Consider the following 20,849-nt stretch of genomic DNA (forward strand, 5'->3'; position numbering starts at 1 on the left):
TTGCTGATTACCAGCAATGAAAGTTTATTTTTTTAAAAAATCTAGAACTGTCATAATATGATGAAACATTTTGCTGGAACCCATTAATGTATCAATTCAAAGCCTTGCCATGACAGTACTGTTATTGGCGGGGTACAAACCGCCGCTTTGCGGCGGTCTGCCGCCGCCGCCGGTAGATCCGCAGGGGAGCCAGAGCCTCCAGATGGCGCGGCTCCCGCGCGGAGCGAAAAAGAAGCTCCAAAATGGAGCTTCTTCTTGTGTCGCGTTTGCGACGTAGCGAGGCGCCAGGGGCGCACTCGCTACGTCACAACCCCCGCGACACGTACGGACGCTCAGCGTCCGATACGTAAAGATGGCGGCGCCCATGTGGAAGGGGCGCCGCCATCTTGTACGTATAGAATACGTACTAGGGTTAGGGGGGTGCGGAAGCACCACCCCTTCCTAACCCTAGTACGTATTCTATACGTACTAAATGGCGGTATGTATCCCGCCATTGTTACTATTGCTATCATTGCATTGATGCATGTCTCCAGTTTCTTCTTGGAGTGCTATAAAGCAAATAGCAAAACATTCAAGTCACAAGTACTTAAGAATGAATGTTCATGCCACTTCTATCAGGGCAGTGTGTGTGTGTTTATCAGTAATTCACTAGGTAAGGGAGTTTGTACTTGACTGTCAAGGGAGGCAGAAGCTAGTCATGAAATGTAACATGGCATGACATTGCTTTGGCTACTAAGCTTATGGGTGAGGAGAATCATTAGAGCAACACAATAATTGTTTGAAATTTAGCCTTGCAGTCTCCTGATCTGCAGACCACAGTGTGGAAGGCTAATCTGCAGGCAAGTTGGGGCAGCTTATGTAGGCTGTGGCACCATTCCAAGAGTGAGGATTTTCCACACAGGAGCTCCTTTCTTCTGGTTGTGCCAGTGCAACAAAGGCAGTAACACAGGGTTTTGCACTTTGAGTTTTTTTAAAAAAAAAGAAAAGAAAAGAAAAGAAAAAGAAAAGGGAGTTCTTTTTTCCTAACCAATATTTTAGCCCTATTTTCCTTTTACACTCAAGTCTGGGTAGCCAAGTACAAATGTTTAAAAAAAAAAAAGCACTACACTGAATATAAAAGGAAAATGTGTACCATTTGGTGTGCATTCCTTTAAAATGCTCAGGAGATAGCAGTACGGAAGGTACCCGAGTCCCTTGAATGGGCACCCTCTTTTTACAGTGACTTAATAAGACACAGGTCTGTAACTAAAGTACAAAGTTTGAGCAGAACTCTGTAACATCTTTGAAGAGAGGATGATTATTTCTGCAACTGATGGAATCATGTAAGATTTCATTTCTTTTAAATGGAAGCACATATATCTTGATCGAGAAATCCTTTGTGTAAGCCAGGGGTAGGCAACCTGCGGCCCGCGGGCCGGATGCGGCCCGGCGAGGCCTTGGGACTGGCCCCAGCCCGGTCCTGCCGCCGATTGCCGCTGGGGCCTTTGGCCTCTCACGCGCAGGGGCAAGGGGGGCAATTGTCTATAGACACCTCAGAAACATGCATTTATATTAACATTTTTTAAAAAATCAGCAAAATTTTTTGCATGTCCACCACTTTTTTTTAAAAAAGTGTCCACCATTTGAAAATGTTGTCCTACATTTGTCCTGGTTTATTTATTTATTTAAATTTTAAAAAATTGTTTAATTATTTATTTTTTGGCTTCGGCCCCCCAGGTGTCTGAGGGACAGCAACCCGGCCCCCGGCTCAAAAAGGTTGCTTACCCCTGGTGTAAGCAGATCTTTAGCTTTTAATGATTGGGGCAGAAGGGTTTTTAATGGTGTGTGCTGCATGTTTCATTATACTTTGAATTTGTTATTAATGTTTTATCTGAATTGTTTACACATGTGTGTGTGTGTGTGTGTGTGTGTGTGTGTGTTTAAGAAAAGTTTTTTGTATCATATTTTGTTTTGGCTGTGTTTGGTTTTAACTTATATTGTAAATCATGTTGGGTACCCTATTAGGAGAAAGGTGAGATAATGAAATGAAATGAAATGAAAGGTATATAGTCAAATAAAGCTCGTACAGACCTCTAAGCAGAGGCTGGATGGCCATCTGTCGGGGATGCTTTGATTGAAATTTACTGCATGGCAAAGGGTTGGACTGGATGGCCCTTGTGGTCTCTTCCAACTCTATAATTCTATGATTCTGTGATTAATATATGAAGCTACTCTGGGGCTGAGACTTATGTAGCCATCCAGACATTGTTGAACTGCAGTCCCTAGTATTCCTTGTTATTGGCTATGCTGGCTAGAGCTGTTGGGAATTGCAGGCCAACAACACCTGGGTATGGCACATATTTCACACCCCTGGGCTGTCAGCATACCCTACACCCACACATTCTTCATTGGATATGGGGGTTTGCATATTTGATATCTAGTGTCAGGCATATTTCTGAGATCATGATGAGCTGTGGAAATTAGGGAAAGGGTCACGCTGACCTAAGGACATGTGGTAGACCTACATAGTATTAAAATAAATGTTGAATAAATTTGCTGATCCAATCCAAACCACTACCACCACCTCTTCATACTTTGTCTTTGAAAAACAGTTAAGGACCATTCCTCCATCACACACCAGGCTGTTTCACTCTACTTGTCCAACTATCCAGGGACTGTGAAGTCGAAGGCCTTCATGGCTGCCATCCATAGTTTCTGGCTGACCCAGTCTGTAGTGTCTCTTGCTGGAAGATGAATTGAAGCAGCTACACTGGGTTCTACAGGCTAATGGTTACTCCAGCTCAGACATCTGAAGGGCTGCCAGACCCAGAAAAACCTAGAGGAGCAAAGACAAAAAAAAAAAAAACACCCAAAGGGGAGTTATATTTACCATATATCAAAGGAGTCACAGACTGATGAGAAAACACAACCTCTAAATGATCTACAGACTGACCAAGAAAAGCCAGCAAATGCTGCGCTCAGCGATGGACAGGAAAGACCCTCTCACAGCCACAGGAGCTTACCGCATACCATTCAGCTGTGGACAAGTCTACATAGGGACGACCAAATGCAGTGTTTAAACATCAATCAGTGAACATGACAGACACTGCAGACTGGGCCAGCCAGAAAAATCAGCAGTAGCAGAACACGTTATAAACCATCCTAAGTATAAAATGCTATATGAAGACACTGAAATTCAGGACCATGCCAACTACTATCAGGTCGGAATGCACAGGGAAGCCACTGAAATCCACAAACACCCAGACAACTTCAATAGGAAAGAAGAAACCCTTAAAGTAAACAAAGTCCCAAAAACACCACAATCAAGACCCAGCAAGTGCAAATGAAAACCACCCAGGGTCAGGGCTTTTCCCAGCAGACAGTGGATCACAAATTAAATAGACATTCTGAGGCCTTGCCATTCAACAACAGACCAACATACAGATAAATCTGTAGATCACTTCTTCTCAACCAAAGGTCACACAGTATATATACCCCTCTAACTTCCATGCCAGCATTCTCTGAAGATGCCGCCAGAAATGCTGGCAAAATGTCAAGAATAAACTCTTCCAGAATATGGCCACATAGCCCAGCCCCCCTCCCCCCCTCAAAAACTATTCAGGGACAGTCTCAAATCCTATCAAGGTTTTGTCTCTGAAGAGTTAAATCCATCAGTTGCTCCAGAGTCCTTTTGTTGATTCTGCCAGAAAGCCATCAATCCTTTGTTGTAATGCTTTTGTAGCATCAAGTACCCCTCAAGGCTATGAAATAGGATATAAATGTCAGCTTCAGCTCTAGCTTCATCTGTGCACAGAGGGTTCCTGTTACTCACTGTGCCACCCTAAGACACTGTCTGAGCCACTCTCCATCTTCCCTGGACTCCTCTCTTGAGAACTGGTATTTATTTATTTATTTATTTATTTATTTATTTATTAGAGTACTTATACCCCGTCCTTCAGCCCTAAAGCCTATTGGAGCGGCTAATTCCCTTCTGGCCAGCCTTCCACACTTTTCTTTCTGTTAGCTTTGTATAGTTCTTAAGGTTGCATTGCTATTATATGTGTGCATGCATACTTGCACATTTCTTAATAAACCTTTATTTAGAAACCAGAGTTTCTCTACAGTTAGTACTGGTATACACAGGTGAAAAGAGCCTCATCTCACAGCCCTCCTTTTGAGCAAATAATTTTTCCCATAATACCAAGTCTCACTGACCTTTTGGGGGTAACATAGAAAAAGGAGCTGGGGTTGGTCCCTGAACATTTGCTTGACCTTTAGAAGTGTATAGAATCATAGAATCGTAGAGTTGGAAGAGACCACTAGGGCCATGAAGTGTAGCAGATTAGCAGAAGGAGTGAGAGGAAACATGAAATCCCCGCCCCCCCCAACTTGTTTTACCCAATCCAGTCTCTCCTCCTTTGGAGTGAAAAGCAGAAGCAGCTCTTCAGTTGGCTTTCTTTGGCGGGTTATAGACCTCCCATTTGGGGCGGTCTGCACCCGCCCCTTTCCCCGGTGTATCGGGGCCTCAGCGGCCAGAACGGCAGCCGCTGAGGTCCCGATCCGCCACTTTTCAGGCAGCGGGGAAGCGGAAAAATGCCGCTTCCCCGCAGCCTGAAAAGGGGTGTCCTTGGGGCTTCAAGCTCCAAGGACACCCCGCAGCGGCGGGGAGGGGGAGAAAGGGGCCGCTTGGCCCCTTTCTCCATTGCTTTGCTGGGCACAGCCGTCTGAAGGCTGCGCCCAGTGAAGCAAAGCACCGCTGCAAACCAGGAAGGAGCTCCGAAACGGAGCTCCTTCCTGGTCCGCGGAAAGGGCGCCCTAGGCGCCCTGGCGTGGAGTGAGGACGTCACGTCTGCGCCGCCCCGTGTATAGGCGGCGCGGACGTGACGTCCTCATGACGGTGGCCGTCTGGAACGGCCGCCGTCATTTTTTACATGCGGAGCGCGTATTAGGGTTAGGGAGGTGCAGAAGCACCGCACCTCCCTAACCCTAGTATGCGCTCTGCGCGTACCTTCATGGCGGTTTGTAACCCGCCTTTGGCAGATATACAGCTTGGCTTTTCTCAGCTGAAACTTCTTCAGTGTTATTTCTTAATGTGTTATGGGATTGTAATGGGTGATGGTGGTGGATGGGGACATTGCCCTTTCAAATTAAAATTATGCCTCCTCAATAAAATGTATTTATTTATTTATTATTTATATCCTGCCTTTCCCCACAGATTGAGATTTGAAGCTACTTACAAAAACATTGTTAAAAATCCTCAAAATACAAAATACACTCAAAATCTTTCACGCCTACAATTACATTTGCTGCGTTCACATTGGCTCCATCCTCATTGCACAAATGATCTAGGTTGACACCACTTTAACTGCCATGGCTCAGTGTCATGGGATTCTGGGAACTGTAGTTTGTTCTGGAACCAGAGTTCTCTGGCAGAGAAGGCTAAATGTCTCACAATGCTACAGTTCCCAGAATTCCATAGCATTGAGCCAGGGCAGTTAAAGTGATGTCAACCTGGATTATTTGTGCAGTGTGAGTGCAGCTTTTCTCTATCATAGGTAATTTTGCCTGTCCTTTTTCTTTGGATGCATATACTCTACTTCTAAATGCTAAAATGTACTTTAAGATGCTGTGATGATATAAATTTGGGGGGAAATTTCATGGAAGGACAGATTTCTTATTGAGAGGAGGTGTGTTCAGTGCCTCCACCCCGAATAGCTATACTCCTGATGTGCTGTGTCTTTAACCTTAGAATGTAAATCTGGAGCTGTGTCTTTTCAGGTTTTTGTACAACCCCTGCCACTTTTAGGTGCAGCTCCTAAGCCTTGTGTGGGAGCTATTAGCAGGCACCAGTATTCTTCCTATATAATGTTTCTATATTATTTTTAAAACCCAACCAGGAGTGCCTTGTAGAAGAGTTCATCTTGTCTTCAAATAGAAAGCTGTCCTTCAGAGGGACATTTAGATCTCATGTATGAGTCTGCCTAAGACTGAAATGGTAAAAATACACCATAGTATGTAATTATTGTTGCATTACATAATACTTATTATTTCTCCACGGTATATAAGGAGCCAAAAATCTACCTGCCCCTTCAGGTAGAACATTTTGCAATGTCACAGGAGGAGGAATCTAGACATGCCCTGTTGTTCTGAAAGCAGGAATGGAATAAGGGGCATTGAGGACACAAAACGATATAAAATGAGTCTTGTTCTGGAGCTGCTTAGAACTATGAGTTTTGAAAGCAAACATTTTGACCTTAAGGCGTACTGGGTGACACCTTTAGGGGATGACACCAGTGCTCCCCAAACATCTGCCTTTTGGCAGAAATGGACTGTGGCATTTGCCTGAATCACTTTAAAACCGTGGAGCTCAGCTGAAGAGAAGGCTCGAGCAGGGCTAATCTCACGGGTGGAAAAAGGAGAGGCTTTCTTTTAAAGCATCATTTCTTACCCAATTTCCACTTTAATCACATGAAACTATGTAAATGTACATACATTTTGGCTGTGCTTATGATATTCTAATTTAAAGGTATAATTTTAATTTTGAGAGTTGTTTCATGTCACAACTATTGCTGTTACATTCAGTGATATTCAGGAATTACGATTTACGAGAAATATTAGTACAAAAACATTATGAAGGATTCTGTATGGTGTGATATGGGAGGAGGTCATTGCGGAAGTGACACCATGAGTTACCACATGAGGTGGTGCCAACTCTAGTGATGTCACTAGGCATCACCTGCAGCCTAAGCGGTCCTCCCAGTATTTAAAGTCAGACCCACAGCATGACAAAATAACAATTGGCAAGCCTGATTTATACTAAATTAAAACTTTATTGACTAAGATTTGTTCTCCAGACAATGTGATTTGATGGACTCTTGTGGCATTCATGCAGTCAATGAGTTTGGCAATGATTTTTAATAAAGAATGTCAAACAACTTAGTAAAACATGTTATATAAACCCATAAACCTGTGTTGCTGCAAAAGGAAACCAAGGCTACATTCCCAGTTGAACTGTGCTGAACTAGAAGGCACTGTGGTTGACAAAGAAAATAAAAACTAGTATCTTTCCATAACATATATTTCAAATAAATTAGAATTGTACTCTTTCAGCCTCCCTTACACCTCGACAAAAAATTCTGTACAAGTATCAAAACTCTCACTGAGAAGGAACGAATCATTGGAAATGAACTGAATAATGTCTGAGTTGAGCTAATTTGTAAGTGAACAACAAATAACATCATTCTTAATTAATCTAAAGACAATGTAGGCATATATTATTAGTACAGCTCAAAGCAGTTTGTGTAAGGGTCCATTCACAATCCATGGGGGTTGAATTCATTGTCTCTTTTCACATCTTAACTCTGTCCTTGATGTGATCTGTGATGTCCATTTCATATTTCCAAACTACACAGGGAGCACATGGATGCATAAATTGTTCCCAAATCTCTCACATTATTGGCAGGGTAATATTCCCCTTTTCCTCCCCTGCCACTTCCTGTACTACCATCTGTGTTATTCAAGCATTAATTACAACAAGTCAGAGAAATGGACGAGGTGAACTAGAAGTTTCATTCCTTCTTTAAAAAAAAAAATCATAATTATAGAAGCCTGCAACATTTGGTGTCTTAGTCATAATTCTTATTCAGACAGAATGTCTCCTTGGAAGCGAAATAAGTTTGTTTCAAGGGTTGCCAGGACTTGATTCATATGATGGTATTCATATTATATAAAATTTGTAAAACATCTGCTACAGGATATATGAAAATAAGATTGAAATTGTTCATATCAGTTTTGTTTGCACTCATTTAATTTTTTGTAACCATTAATGTAAACATCATAGTGACCCATAATATCCCAAAATGCTTAAGCATTTTGTGTGCACATTAGTCTGAGTATCTATGAATGCCTTTGCAACTCCATGTACATCTGCCTTGAAAAATAACATACAAATAAACATAGGTGCCTCAACCAAGTGATATGAATGTAATGTATACCCAAAGCTCCCGATTACACAGGAGCTATCTATTCACATTAATGCCTGTGTGGTTGTAAAATGGACTTGTGCATATTGAAATAACTGAGATGGTTCCTATCCACAGGATATTGGTATGAGGACTAGGCTACGTAGATTACTTCAGTACATCTATCAATGTACTACATATGTCAGTGAAATTAGTGGAAACATTCCCAGTGCTTTTCAGAATTTTGGTTCGAAATATAGTGGTTCCAGTTCCAGTGATAATAGTTGAAATTCCACTGATTTCAGTTGGGCTTAGGTATCATCAGTGGATGATACTATGAAACCACCATAGAATCCTTGTCCAGCTTCACAGAGAAGTGTATATACAAACTGTACGATCTGTCAGTGGTGATTAGTCCCGACCCAAGATATATCTCTGCCAAAAACAAAGGGGAAAATGATGGCTTACATCCCCATTCCAACTATTGACCCAGTAACTGGTTTTACTTCAACAGTGATGACAGGACAACATCTTTCACCACACTTGAAAGTAGCAAGTAGTTTAGGAGGTGCAGGGTATTTCCTCTGTCCTTCAACAAAGGGAATATTTAGAGAACTAATACCTCCCCCAAGCACTTTCATCCTGAGGCAGTGATTGTAATTTCAACCACAATGGCTGTCTTTACCAAGTAGGAGTGTTGGCTCTGGTGATGGTAATGGAATGACCAATGCTAGTATAGAACAGCTCCTCCAACCTGCACGCTCAAGTATGTTGATGCTTCTGAAGCAAAAAAGACAAATGGTCAAAGCATATTGGGTGGGAATTATCTGAAATGGAGTTGTGTAATTCCAAGGAAACCTACTATAATTGCAGGAGCGTATAGAAACTGAAAAGTTCATACCAGGAAAATTTCCTTCAAAGTGCACATGTTAAGATTGGAATGTTCTTTTTCAGAAAATGATCAAAAATCCATCTTTCAATGTGTCAGTTGCTCAATAAACGAATATCATCTTCATTTCATTCTGACACTCCCCTCCATTATCTCAGTTTAACATTTGTTTTAGTAAAACAAAAACAGAACTCAGGGGGGAGGAGGAATCTGCGTATTACAGACACACATATCTAGACATTTTATAATTTTTCTAAAAGAAAACAGAAAAACAACCCACTACTTTAGTACTACGTTTTTTTAAAAAGAGCATTAAACATTTTTTTTAAATCAACTACTTTAAATACCAAGATGTGCTGCACTTCCCCACACCACCCCAACTTCCCACTTTAAAAAAAATCCAAGTTTTCTTTTTAAAAATGTTTGTTAAAATCTCGAGGTTGAGATTGTTAAAGTACCACCTCCAATAGAACCGCATGAACAGCATGTTTGCATATTCTAATTTCATAGCATAGTTGTGTTAAGTAACCCTCCTTCAGCTGTGGAAGGTTAGATCTCCAGGTCATCAGGTCGAGGTCTGCTACTCGCTCGACTGCTGGCTCTGCTTGGAGGCCTTTGGCCCACAACTGTGAGAGGTTGTAGCTCATGCCCAGAGTCCATTTTTTTGGTGTTCTCAGGCTCCTCAGCAAATTCAAAGTTCTGAGCATGTGAGTTGGAGATGGTGCTCCCAGCCTGCCCAATCCTGTTCTGCTCAGCACTGTAATTTGCCCAGTTTTGTTCACTAGCTTGCTTATTGTAGTTACGACAGGAGGAGGAATTGTTCCTGTCTCCAGTGACGAGTTTGTACCCGGGTGGAGACATGGGTGACAATGGGGCAGTTGGAGAGGAGCAACCATTGAAGTAGGCATATTTAGGGGAGCCACACTCCTTGGAGGGGCTCAAGCCACTGTTGGGAGAGAACGGGTCATTTTTTGTCTTCATGCGATCCTTAATGCTCTTGAGAGTGACATAAAAAATTTCAATGATATTCAGGGTGAGGGAGACAATAGATACCACTAGCATGAAGATAATGAAAATGGTTTTCTCTGTGGGGCGAGAGAGGAAGCAATCCACCTTGTGTGGGCATGGCACTCGTTCACACTCATAAATGGCTTGCAGGGTGAACCCATAGATGTACCATTGGATGAGCACAAAAGCCACCTCAAAAAAGGATTTGAAGATAATACTGATAATGTAAGTGCGGAGCAGACCCCCACGCATTTTGACTTTGCCATGCTCTTCAATCCCATACTTGAACTTCTTTATTTCTATTTGTTTGAGGTGGATATCTACATTAACACCTTCACTTTGGACCACCTTGAGCTCTTCTTCTTTTCGGTTCAGCTTCTCTTCTTTTCGCATCACATAGAAGACGTGTGCCAAGTACATGAGTGTGGGTACTGACACAAAAATGAACTGAAGAACCCAGAAGCGCACATGAGAGATTGGAAAGGACTTGTCATAGCAGACATTTTCACAACCGGGCTGTTGGGTGTTGCACCGGAATGCCGACTGCTCATCACCCCAGGCAGACTCCACAGCTGTTCCCAATAGCAAGATACGGAAAATGAAAAGGACAGACAACCACACCTTCCCTCCTGCAGTGGAATAGGCTTGGACTTTGTCAAGAAGCCTTCCGAGAGCACTCCAGTCACCCATCTTCACTGCCCACTACCTATAAAAAGCAACAACAAAGAGGTAAGAAGGGGATCACATCACATCACATCACAAATTGAGATATTAGATAGATAGATAGATAGATAGATAGATAGATAGATAGATAGATAGATAGAGTGAGTGTATTATTCAAAAATACAATTCCATTGTTAAGCAGTCATAGTTGGTCTTGATATCAAGATGAGAACTAAAACCAGGGATCTTTGCTACCTGGCTGTTTCACATTTGATAAAATTGTTGATCATGAAGAGACTGCACCTGTGATCTTCCACATGCCAAGTGTGTGCTCCACCTCTACCACCTTGAAGACTCATTGTGAACACTTACAGAAAGCAATGGATTGTGAGTTTTGCTGAAGAAGGTGTTGCTATTACAAGGCATTAGGGTATGCCTACTTTGGGTTGAAGCAGCCAAGCAGCTTGGAGTGGCCTCTGGCTGTACCAGCCACAAGTGAACCCTGATTGGCATACGTCCATGGCAACCGGACACTGCAGTCCCGAGGCTGGCGGCTGCCGTGGTCCAAAATGGACCACCAGCAAGGAACTTTTCCCCCACTCCTTTTGTGGCCAGGTTTGGGCCACCTTAAGCAGCCTCAGTACAGCTTATGGCTGATCTAGCTGATCATCTACACACCATGCCCCTGGACTGGCCAGAAGCCAGCACTTTTTGCCCGTGTGTTTTGGGCCATTGTTATATACTGATAATCTTTGCCCAAAATCTGATGATGCTGTCAGAACTCAGTGTTTATCATTCTTAGGAGAGGGACATGAGTCCGAAGTTGCATCCAGATGAATTCTACTGCAAATTTTCACAAATTTCTTCTTCCTGCTATAAACTCTGATACACCCAGAAAACTGCTCTGGCAGGTTAAGGATCTTGTAGAACAGTGATTCCCAGACTCTGGCATTCCAGGTGTTTTTGACTTCAGCTCCCAGAATTCTTGACTGTTGGCCATGCTGGCAGGGGCTTCTGAGAGATGCAGTCCAAAAAATTTGGAGGACCCTAATTTGGGAATTATTGCCCTAGAACAACATGGGATATTGTACTGTAAGCTGCAGTGGAAAGGTGAAAACTGCTCCCCCATCTTCCTCCAGGAGGAAGTCTCTGCTAGGTCCAGGTTTCTCCCATAAATCCAAGTCAACAGTCAGACCCTCTCATTCCCCCAAAGAGATTAGAGATGTTAGACAGCTGTCTCATGTGCTGAATGTTAGTTTCTCCCAGAGTTTACAGTCATTTTGTACATGAAGTATTTGAGCAAAATAGATTATTCCTGAGTGGAAGCACAGTATATGTGAATATCTAGTCAATCATCAAACAACATAAACTGAATTAGAAAGTTCTGAAACTGGTCTTTGAAAAACATCCTTTTTCTACATCCTGCGAAATAACAGTTCATTCCTTTCTCTCAAATAATAACTTCTTGATTTCATTAACTGACTTGCTTCTGATTTTAAAATATGCCATTATCAGACTTCCTTCCAGGCTCAATGGATTTCTTTATAGTATAATGTTATTTCAGATTGAAAGTATGATTGAAAACAAAAGAGGTGTTATTCATGGGAAGTTTTAGATTATTTGTTTTTAATTACATTCTTCTCTGCTCCATTAATGCAAGAAGGTATACTGCAAATTTTATCTGTTTAATTCCATGTCAACAATATTTCTTTTCAATTTATCATCAATTTTTAAATTGGTTTTAGCAGGCAAAAATAATGTTATTGTTACCCAAGGCTATATTTATTTCAGGAGAAAGTGTTCCTTGCATGAATTATACAGGCAGTTTTAAGAAAAATATTTTTCAACAAAATCATTTACTTCTTGCTTTCTTAAGGCTCTCTCAGTGTCTAGCCAGAGAGGTGCTAATAAGATACAGTTTTAATGAGATTGGGGATACTATTCCTTCTTTGGGCAATATATGTCAAGCTTTGAATGATAATATTTTCATTTCTTGACAAGGAACTAATAAACAAGGTCTGCCCTGTTAAATATATAGTACTTATTAGGCCAAACTTTTACTGCCCAGTGCCCTCCAGATGCAGTGGGACTGCAATATCCATTATCTCTAGCCACCGTACCCTCTTAGTTGCACCATTTGGCAATAATGAGAGTTGTAACAAACTGACAGGGTGCCCCATTGGGGGGAAATATACCAGTAAATGAATTTCACTGAACATATTGAGAAATTTCTGAGTAAACATAGTGCTGTATGTAGGGTGCCCCTGTGCCCTGCTGTACAGATGGCACTACTCTGTTTCCAAGATTTTCCAAGTGCATTCCTTTACCTGAAGGCTTCTTCTATCTATCCAAGTCCAGTTTAAATATAAAGTAGCATCAGAAACAGGATAGAAGGGGCATGGAAACTGCCCATCAACAATTAATATCCGGACAGCAGACTAAGCTGGAACAGTGGTTAGTATCTTCTCTGGAATGATGAAATTTTAATTTCTTTTCACCTTTCAAATATTTCTGTCACAAAACTATGCTAGGTTCAGCAGGTATAGTTATTAGAGAGAGTATTGTAGTCCACACCACAAGACAGAAAACTAAATCCTAATTCAAAAAGTTTACAAACTCATGACAATGCATGCTGTCAATGGAGTTCAACTGAGTTTAAAGGAACTACACATGATGAACAGTTTGTAAATTTGGGAAATTTCTAAGAATACAAGCATGAAATAAACTTACAGTTTCAGTAACATAACCTGAAAGACAATTATAGGAATAACCGTTTTGCCAAATCAAAAAGTGAGTTCTTATAATAATAAGGATCCTGACTCCCCCCTCCCCCCCCCCCCCAGTCCCAGCCCTCATACAGGGTTGAATGAGAATGAATATCAAAACTTGATCTCACTTATGATGTTATCTATGATTATCTCATGCTATTACTGAAATAATGACATACAGTCATGGCTTGCAACACATTGCTGACTTTGCACCAGGCATCTCAACCTGTCTTCTCACAGCAAGCCTTATGCCAGCTCTAATGTAGTTCACACAAGCACTTTAGCTTTTTGTGTGTCTCTATGCATAGATGTCTACAAAGCAGGATAGATTGTGGAAGAGATCCAACATTTTCACCAACTTCATGTTTGCATCACAGTTAAAGAAGAATAAAACATTTATATCTTACTTGTCAACATTCACCCAAGCTATACCCTAATAGTGTGGTCTTATTTGTGTTTATTAAGAAGGAAGCCTCTTTGGATACAGTGGGACAGAGTTCTCAGAAAGTAGGCACAGGGTTGCAGCCCGAGGCTGCCACAGTGTACAGCTTCACTAAGGAGTAAGGTCCACTGAATTCTATGGAATTTCTTTATGAGTAACCATAGATTGAATTGCCCATGTTGGCTTGGGGCAGGGAGGGTTGTTCTAGGAAGTTTTTAAAAAAAAATTCCTTGGGCTTGTTTGGAAGTTATTTCCAGGGCAAGTTAAGGAACCTAACTATTTCCAAATAAATGCACTGTCAGTGCAGGAGCCATTACAAGTCAATAAATGACTGCAGATCATCTTAGCATAGCAAAGTGGCATGCTATGCTGCCTGTCTGCGGTTTGTTTGTTTTTCCCCAAGCGGGGAACACATCTCAATGGATTTCTAAAGAATTCTCCAAACTTCTAAAGAGGTTTGCCATGCTTTTGATTTACTGCTATGGTTCACAGCCAGGCATGTGAGAAGTACTCCTTGCATGTTTTCCCCCCAGTGTTGCAGTCCTGCTCTCATCTTGCCAATGTGTGAGTACCACAGAACTCACAGCATGAGCTCTGTGGTTTCCTCTTTCAAACAGACAGAAATTTGTTGGGGATCAGCTCAAAAAGCTTTGGACACTTTGTCACTTGGCCAGGAGTGTGGAGTTATCACGTTCATTGGGAAACTTGCCAAGAGATGTTACGCAGGTCACAACTGTGCATACATGCTGTTCAGTGCTCCTCATATCACATTGCGCCTCCAGCCAGTGAATGAAAGGGAATGTACATTCAACTAGCTGTGAGGAATCATCACATGTGAACTTTTCTAGAGCACTGTGTATACATAATGTATTAAATATATGCTAAAACAGCAGCTCCAATCTGATAATGGACTTTAGTGTGTTTGTTGAAAAATAGACAATGTCATTGGGGGGGGGGGGGATTAATGATGGCATTACTTGGTTAGCATTTTCAATGACCGTATGCAGGAAAAATTTGATCTCAAAGCCACAGCTGGGAAAGTAAAGCACTTTCTAAAAGTAAGCTGGGTGGTGTATCATGTGGCTCATGTTTTCCAGGACACATAGAGCCATTTTCAGTACCTATGCTGATGACTGAGTGCCATGTCAGAAAGTAACAGGGAAGCGTTTGTCATGTTTCTGTGGTGATGTGGTATGAGGCATGCACACAGATGGACAAATAGTTCTTCAGTTTACATTTAAAAAAACTACCCCAGAAAACTGTGTTGTAAAACACACTCCAGAAATAATCCAGTTTGAGACTGCTTTAACTGCCCAGGCTCAATGCTATAAAATTCTGGGAATTGTAGTTTTCTGAGACATTTAGCCTTCTCTGTCAGAGAGCTCTGGTGCTACAACAAAATACAGTTCTTAAAGATTCCCTAGCACTGAGCCAGGGCAGTTAAAGCAGTCTCAAACTGGATGCTTTCTGCAGTGTGTTTGGACCAGAGAAACTAGACTTTTGAGCACTTTTTATCAGCATTCAAACATCTGATACAACACACATTCAAGTGCTAAATGCACAATAAACAGAGTAACCTATGCCAAACTGGCACTGTCCAGATTTGTCAAACTTGTTGTTGTTGTTGTTATTGTGTGCCTTCAAGTGGTTTATTGACTTATAGAAACCATAAAGTGGATCTATCATTATAATTATTTTGGCAAGATTTGTTGAGGGGAGGTTTGCCCTTTTCTTCCCCTGAGGCTGAGAGCATGTGACTTGCCCAAGGTCACCTAGTGGATTTCATGGGGAATCAAATTCTCTTCTCCAGAGTCATAGTCCAACACTCAAACCACTATGCCATTATATCCAGCCAATCGGGGATGATAGGGGCTGCAGTCTGGAATTTCTGGAGGGTGGCAGCTTGGGAAAGGCTGAAAGAGAGAGCCCAAATTTATATGAGGCACACTACATTTTAAGGAGACTGAATTGGGTATGGAATGGGAGTAGAGAAAGATAGCCAGAAAATCCACTTAGATTTTGGAAAAGACAATTTAGCTATAGAAGTATTTAGTTCATTAAAAGAAAAAAATCAAAGCACCCCTAGATTTCCTTGCTGTCTGATAGAGCTGCAAATCCAGCCTCTATCTATTCTGAAAAAAACACACATATGTATGACTGCTGTTGAGTTAGTCTTATGTATTACTTAGCATAATAGACCTGTGTTGAGAAGACGTGAGTTCAAATCACCTTTCATCTATGAAGTTTACTGAGTCTGGGACAGTCACCATCTCTCAGGCAACAAGTCTTTTGGGAAGATAAAATGGAGGCTAGCTCACTTTCCACAAACACCTTAGCATCTTGACTGAGGGGGAGATTTAAAAAGGAATAAAAGAGCTAAAACTGAGGACAGGATATAAAGAAATACAGCGATTTGAATATTTCCTCTTACAGAGAAATGGGACGAAAAACAACAACAGCACAAAACATCCTCTTTCCCTTCCTTAACCCCAAATCTGAAATCCCTGCAGTCCATTCTAAGGCTGGGGACTCATTTTAACAAGCTAATACCAAAGAACAAGATCAGCAGACAGTCCTCTTAGCTTCAGAGAGACTAAGGTCTAATCTGAACTGCAGAAATAATGCAGGTTGACACTACTTTAACTGCTAAGGTTCAAGGTTCCAGGATTGTGGGATTTGTAGTTTGTTGTGGCACCAGAGCTGTCTGACAGAGAAGGCAAAATATCTCACAAAACTACAAATCCCAGCATTCCATAGCACTGAACCATGGAAGTTAAAGTAGTGTAAAACTGCTTTATTTTTTCAGTGTAGATTAGACCAAAGAAACAGAGCATAAGGCCCAGGAAGGGTCAGATGCAAAGAGAAAGGCAGCAGGAGAGGTTCCAACTGTGGGTGTCAGATCAACAGACATCAGAGACCACATAACAATTCACAAAAATGCATAGAGAACATTTACCAGAGAGCCAGCTCTCCAGGCTTCAGAAGGAGAATAGTTAGTTCAGGCAGAATTGTTATTCAGCAGGAAACAGATGTCACCTGTGCAGCTGTCTTTTTATCCAAAGTGAAGGAACATTTGGTTTCAAGACCAAACACAGCTTGTTTGTCTGCTGGATGGAATGCTGGGCTTTATCTCCCTGACATGCAAGCTTGAGCCTATCCACATACACTCAGCCTTCCATATCCACGGATTCTTTATCCACAGACTGAAGTATCCACAGCTTCAAAATATTAAAACAAATATAAATTCTAAAAAGCAAACCTTGGTTTTACCATTTTATATAAAGGAAACTTTTACTATCCAATGTATTTAATGGGACCTGAACATCCATGGATTTTTGCATCTACGGGAGGTTCTGGAACCAAATCCCAGCAGAAAACAAGGGTCCACTGTAATTCTGAATAACCTATGGAACATAATGTGCCAGGGCCAGCCCTACCATCAGGCAAACTGAAGGGACTCCCTCATCTGGCAGCTGGGCAGCGGGGTCAGGAGAGCAATTCTTCCAGCTGCCTTTCTGCCACAGAATAGAACTGCACATTCCACAATGCCTATCCTACAATTTCCAAGTGCACCATGTGCTGGAAGATGTTACTCCGCTTCAAGAGAGATTCAGCTGCCTGTCCAGTGAGCTTCTGTACCAATGGGAATATTTTGTTTTTTGCCTCAGGCAGCAATATGTTCTGAACCTGCTCTGCAATATGACTTACTTTAGAGTACTTAACATATGCATAAGATGAAAAATGTTCTGCAATAATTTCTGAACTGCTTCAAAGCCAAAGGAAGTCACGCTGAACACAGGAAGAAAGAATCTGAGTAATGTATGGGTAAAGAGAAGCAGTGTGGTGTAATGGCTTGAAGGTTAGACTAGACACTGGGAGACCAAGTTTTGGATACCCACTCAGCCATGAAAACCCACTGGGTGACCTTGAGCAAATCACACTATCTCAGCCTGAAAGGAAGGCAAAGACAAACCTCTTCTGAACAAATTCCACCAAGAAAACTCCATGATAGTTATGCCTTAGGTGCAAAACACACTGTAGAAATAATCCAGTTTGAGACTGCTTTGATTACCCTGCAGTGTTCAGCTGCAACTCTGAGCAACCTGACTACTACGTCAAGGCTGTAATTCTAAAGCATTAAGAAGGAAGCTGTACCGAACAAAGTGGCACTGACTTTTGAGCAAAACATGTCTAGAGCTGCATGACACACTTCACTTAATGCAAAGAGGAAATACTCCTGAGCCATCGGGAATAAAGACTGAATGGTGTTGCTAATCCTGATTTCCTCATTCAGCCCCAGATTCCATCAGACCCTTATGTCTCACTTCCCCAGCTACAAATAGTGTCTGACTTCCTAAAGCTTTCCAAGAGGGATGAATGAGATGCCAAGGGCACCCAGGCTTGTGTTAAACAGGTCCTGTTAAGAAGGGCTTTATTTTGTTTGGTGCTGCAAGATCGCTTTGCATTCTGTTTGGCATGGACTGCAATTTAAAAAAAGCAAAACTTAAATCCTTTGCACATGATCTCTCCTCTATTCACCATTCTCCTATTTGTATTCTAGTTAGGTATCATGGTTCAGCACCAGGATTTCACTTCAAAAGGTCTTCTCTTCCTCCTCCTTCTCCCCCACCCCCCCTAGTCTCTGGAAATAAAGAGCTTCAGAATCTGGAGGCTTCAGAAATCCAGATGTCTGAATAAGAGGTAGTTCTTTCTTCTCTCCCCCCCCTCCATCCCCTTCCTTCCTTGACACAAGAAAGAAATTATTTTCTGTTGGTTGACCTTTGTTGACTTTACTTTTTTTAAAAAAGACCCTCTCCCTGAACCTTTTGCTTCTGAAACAACAGGGCCCCCTGCCTGCAAGATTTATGAGCCCAATATCCTGGGGCTGGAGAAGCAAAGAGGGAAAGGGAAAAGTAAGCAAGAGCAATGCAGGTCCTCCAAAAAGAGAGTCTGCCTGCCCACTTCTTGAAGTTCACCCTCTCCTTTGGTGGCTTTGATTTACAACTCGGCTGGTGAGAAGGGGAAGACATCAGATGAAAGGGATTCTGCTGGGATGTGCCCTAAGGGTGCATCCACACTGGAGAAAGAAAGCAGATTGATACCACTTGCACTCCCATGGCTCCATCCTACAGAATCTGGGGATTTGGAGTTTGGTGAGACACCAGCAGAGAAAGGAATAGAGCTTGTGAAAGGACAAATGCTAGGATTCCATAGGATGGAGGGACAGCACTTCAAGTGGGGTGAAACTGCATTATTTTGACAATGTAGATGCGTGCATCTACACTGTCAAAATAATGCAGTTTCACCCCACTTGAAGTGCTGTCCCTCCATCCTATGGAATCCTAGCATTTGTCCTCTCATAAGCTCTTTAGCTTAGCCTCCCCCCCCCCCCCCCCACATCTAAAAGATGGTTTTCAGATCAAGATTCCAGGAATGTCAGCCTGACGCAAACAGAGAGGCTCTTCCTTGGACAGACATTTCTTGCACAAAAAATTATATATAACCTTGAACAAAAGACTGGATCTATCCTCCAGAAAAAGTAAAAAGAAGGGGAGGGGAAGCAAAATTAATTAATTGATTAATTAATTAAAATTTTAAAAAACCACCAGGTGAAAAACAGCAGTCCTTGAGAACAAAAGGCCCCCTCCCAATGAAAAATCTGGCTTGGGATGAGCGCTCCAGCCCCAGTCACGCGTTCCTGGCTCCGTGTGGATGCGCAGACGCATGTCTGGGGCGCCTTGACAAGTCCGCTCTGCTTCTCCAGGAGATACAGTGTTGCAAAGGCTCGCCTTGCCAAGGTTGGATCTCCAAGGCGAAAGCAAAGGGAGCCCAGCACTTTCTCCTTCCCTGGAGGAAGCTTGTTAGGGAAACTTAGCAAATCGGGTTTCAGCCTCTGGAGAAAGAATTAAGGACCCAGAATGGCTGGGAGAGATGGGGCAAAAATATCATCTCGAGTGTGTTTTTTGTCTGCCTGGAAGAAAAACACAAAACTTTGGTCTCCTGCTTTGTTGAAGGGTCCCTAGTAGTCAAGGTTTAGAGCATAGAAACTAAAGGAAAGAAAGATCTTGGTTAGAAAAATCCCTCTACAAAGGGATCTGGAAGATCCATCTGCAAAGGGATCTGGGAAATCCCTCTGCAAAAGGATCTTCTTGGAGCTTTCAGCTCCTGCTCCCAGTTTCTTTCTTTGAGTTAGTCTCTAAGGTGCTCCAAGAAGATCCCTTTGCCTCTTGACCAAAACCAAAGAAAAGTCAGCTGCAACTTTGATTAAGAAGATCTCCTTAGAACCAACTTGGAAATCCTCCCCTCTGACCAATTTTTTTTAAAATAAAATAAAAATCTTACCACCTTTCCCCATCCTTACCTTGGCCAGTCAGCAGTGAAGAAGGTCCAACAGCTCCTCAGTTCCTCAGAGAGGTCTGCAACCCAACCAGAACTGTTTTCAAAGTGCCTGGCTATTTAAACCTTTCCCCCCCAAAGTCTCCAGCTCTTTGGTCTGCTGGGTGTCCTGCCTTCCCCTGTTCCTGAAAGAAAAGTGCTGAGATCTTGTGTGGGTTTTTTAAAAAAGAAATCTGCCAAAAAAGAAAAGAAAAAACCACCACCCACCCAAGCCCTCCCTTCTTTCTTTTTTTTTAAAAAAGTTAAACCCAACCTCTTTTTTTTCTTTCCCCCCCCTCCCTCCTTCCCTTGAAGGCTTAGCTTTGAAGAGGGAGAAGAAGAAACTTTTCAAGCTACTCAAACTTTAAGGGAGGAGGTGGAAAGGGGAGGGAAAAAGAGGGGGGGAGAGTACAAGAGGTGGGGCTGCCAAGATGAGGAGGAGGGAGGAGGAAAAGTCAGAGAAGACACAGAAGTCAGAGACAGTCAGAGAAAAGGAGGTGATCAAGGGAGGGAAGGCAGCATCCAAGTGTAAGCTGTGTAAGCACATACTTTTAATGGGGAGACATGAAAGATCCCCACATGGGACAGGATCCAAGGCCACCTTGCCCTAGAGAAGTGACAGGGCTCAGTTGACTCTGTGCCATGCCACTCTCTCCAAAGGTGCGTGGCAGCATGTCTCCCTCCGGAGTTTGCTCCAAAGCAGTGAAGGCATGGAAAATGGGTTCCATCAGCAGCTGGCCTAGAGCAACTCTCTTCCTAAGCCA

At 42.3% G+C, this 20,849-nt stretch overlaps 1 protein-coding gene across 1 annotated transcript; it reads right to left on the reverse strand.

The window, feature by feature from the left end:
* Positions 1-6,539: 6,539 nt before the first annotated feature.
* GJA1 (gap junction protein alpha 1) lies at positions 6,540-20,304 on the reverse strand. Its single transcript, XM_089530484.1, has 2 exons — positions 20,072-20,304; positions 6,540-10,543 (listed from the first exon to the last, which is right to left on the reverse strand). Exon 2 carries the CDS (start codon positions 10,525-10,527, stop codon positions 9,379-9,381), a length of 1,149 nt encoding a protein of 382 aa, XP_089386610.1. The 5' UTR covers positions 10,528-10,543; positions 20,072-20,304; the 3' UTR covers positions 6,540-9,378.
* Positions 20,305-20,849: the final 545 nt, after the last annotated feature.

This window comes from Sceloporus occidentalis, unplaced genomic scaffold, assembly GCF_023333645.1.
Source record: "Sceloporus occidentalis isolate IW3139 unplaced genomic scaffold, rSceOcc1.0.p SCAF_6, whole genome shotgun sequence".
NCBI lineage: Eukaryota > Metazoa > Chordata > Lepidosauria > Squamata > Phrynosomatidae > Sceloporus > Sceloporus occidentalis.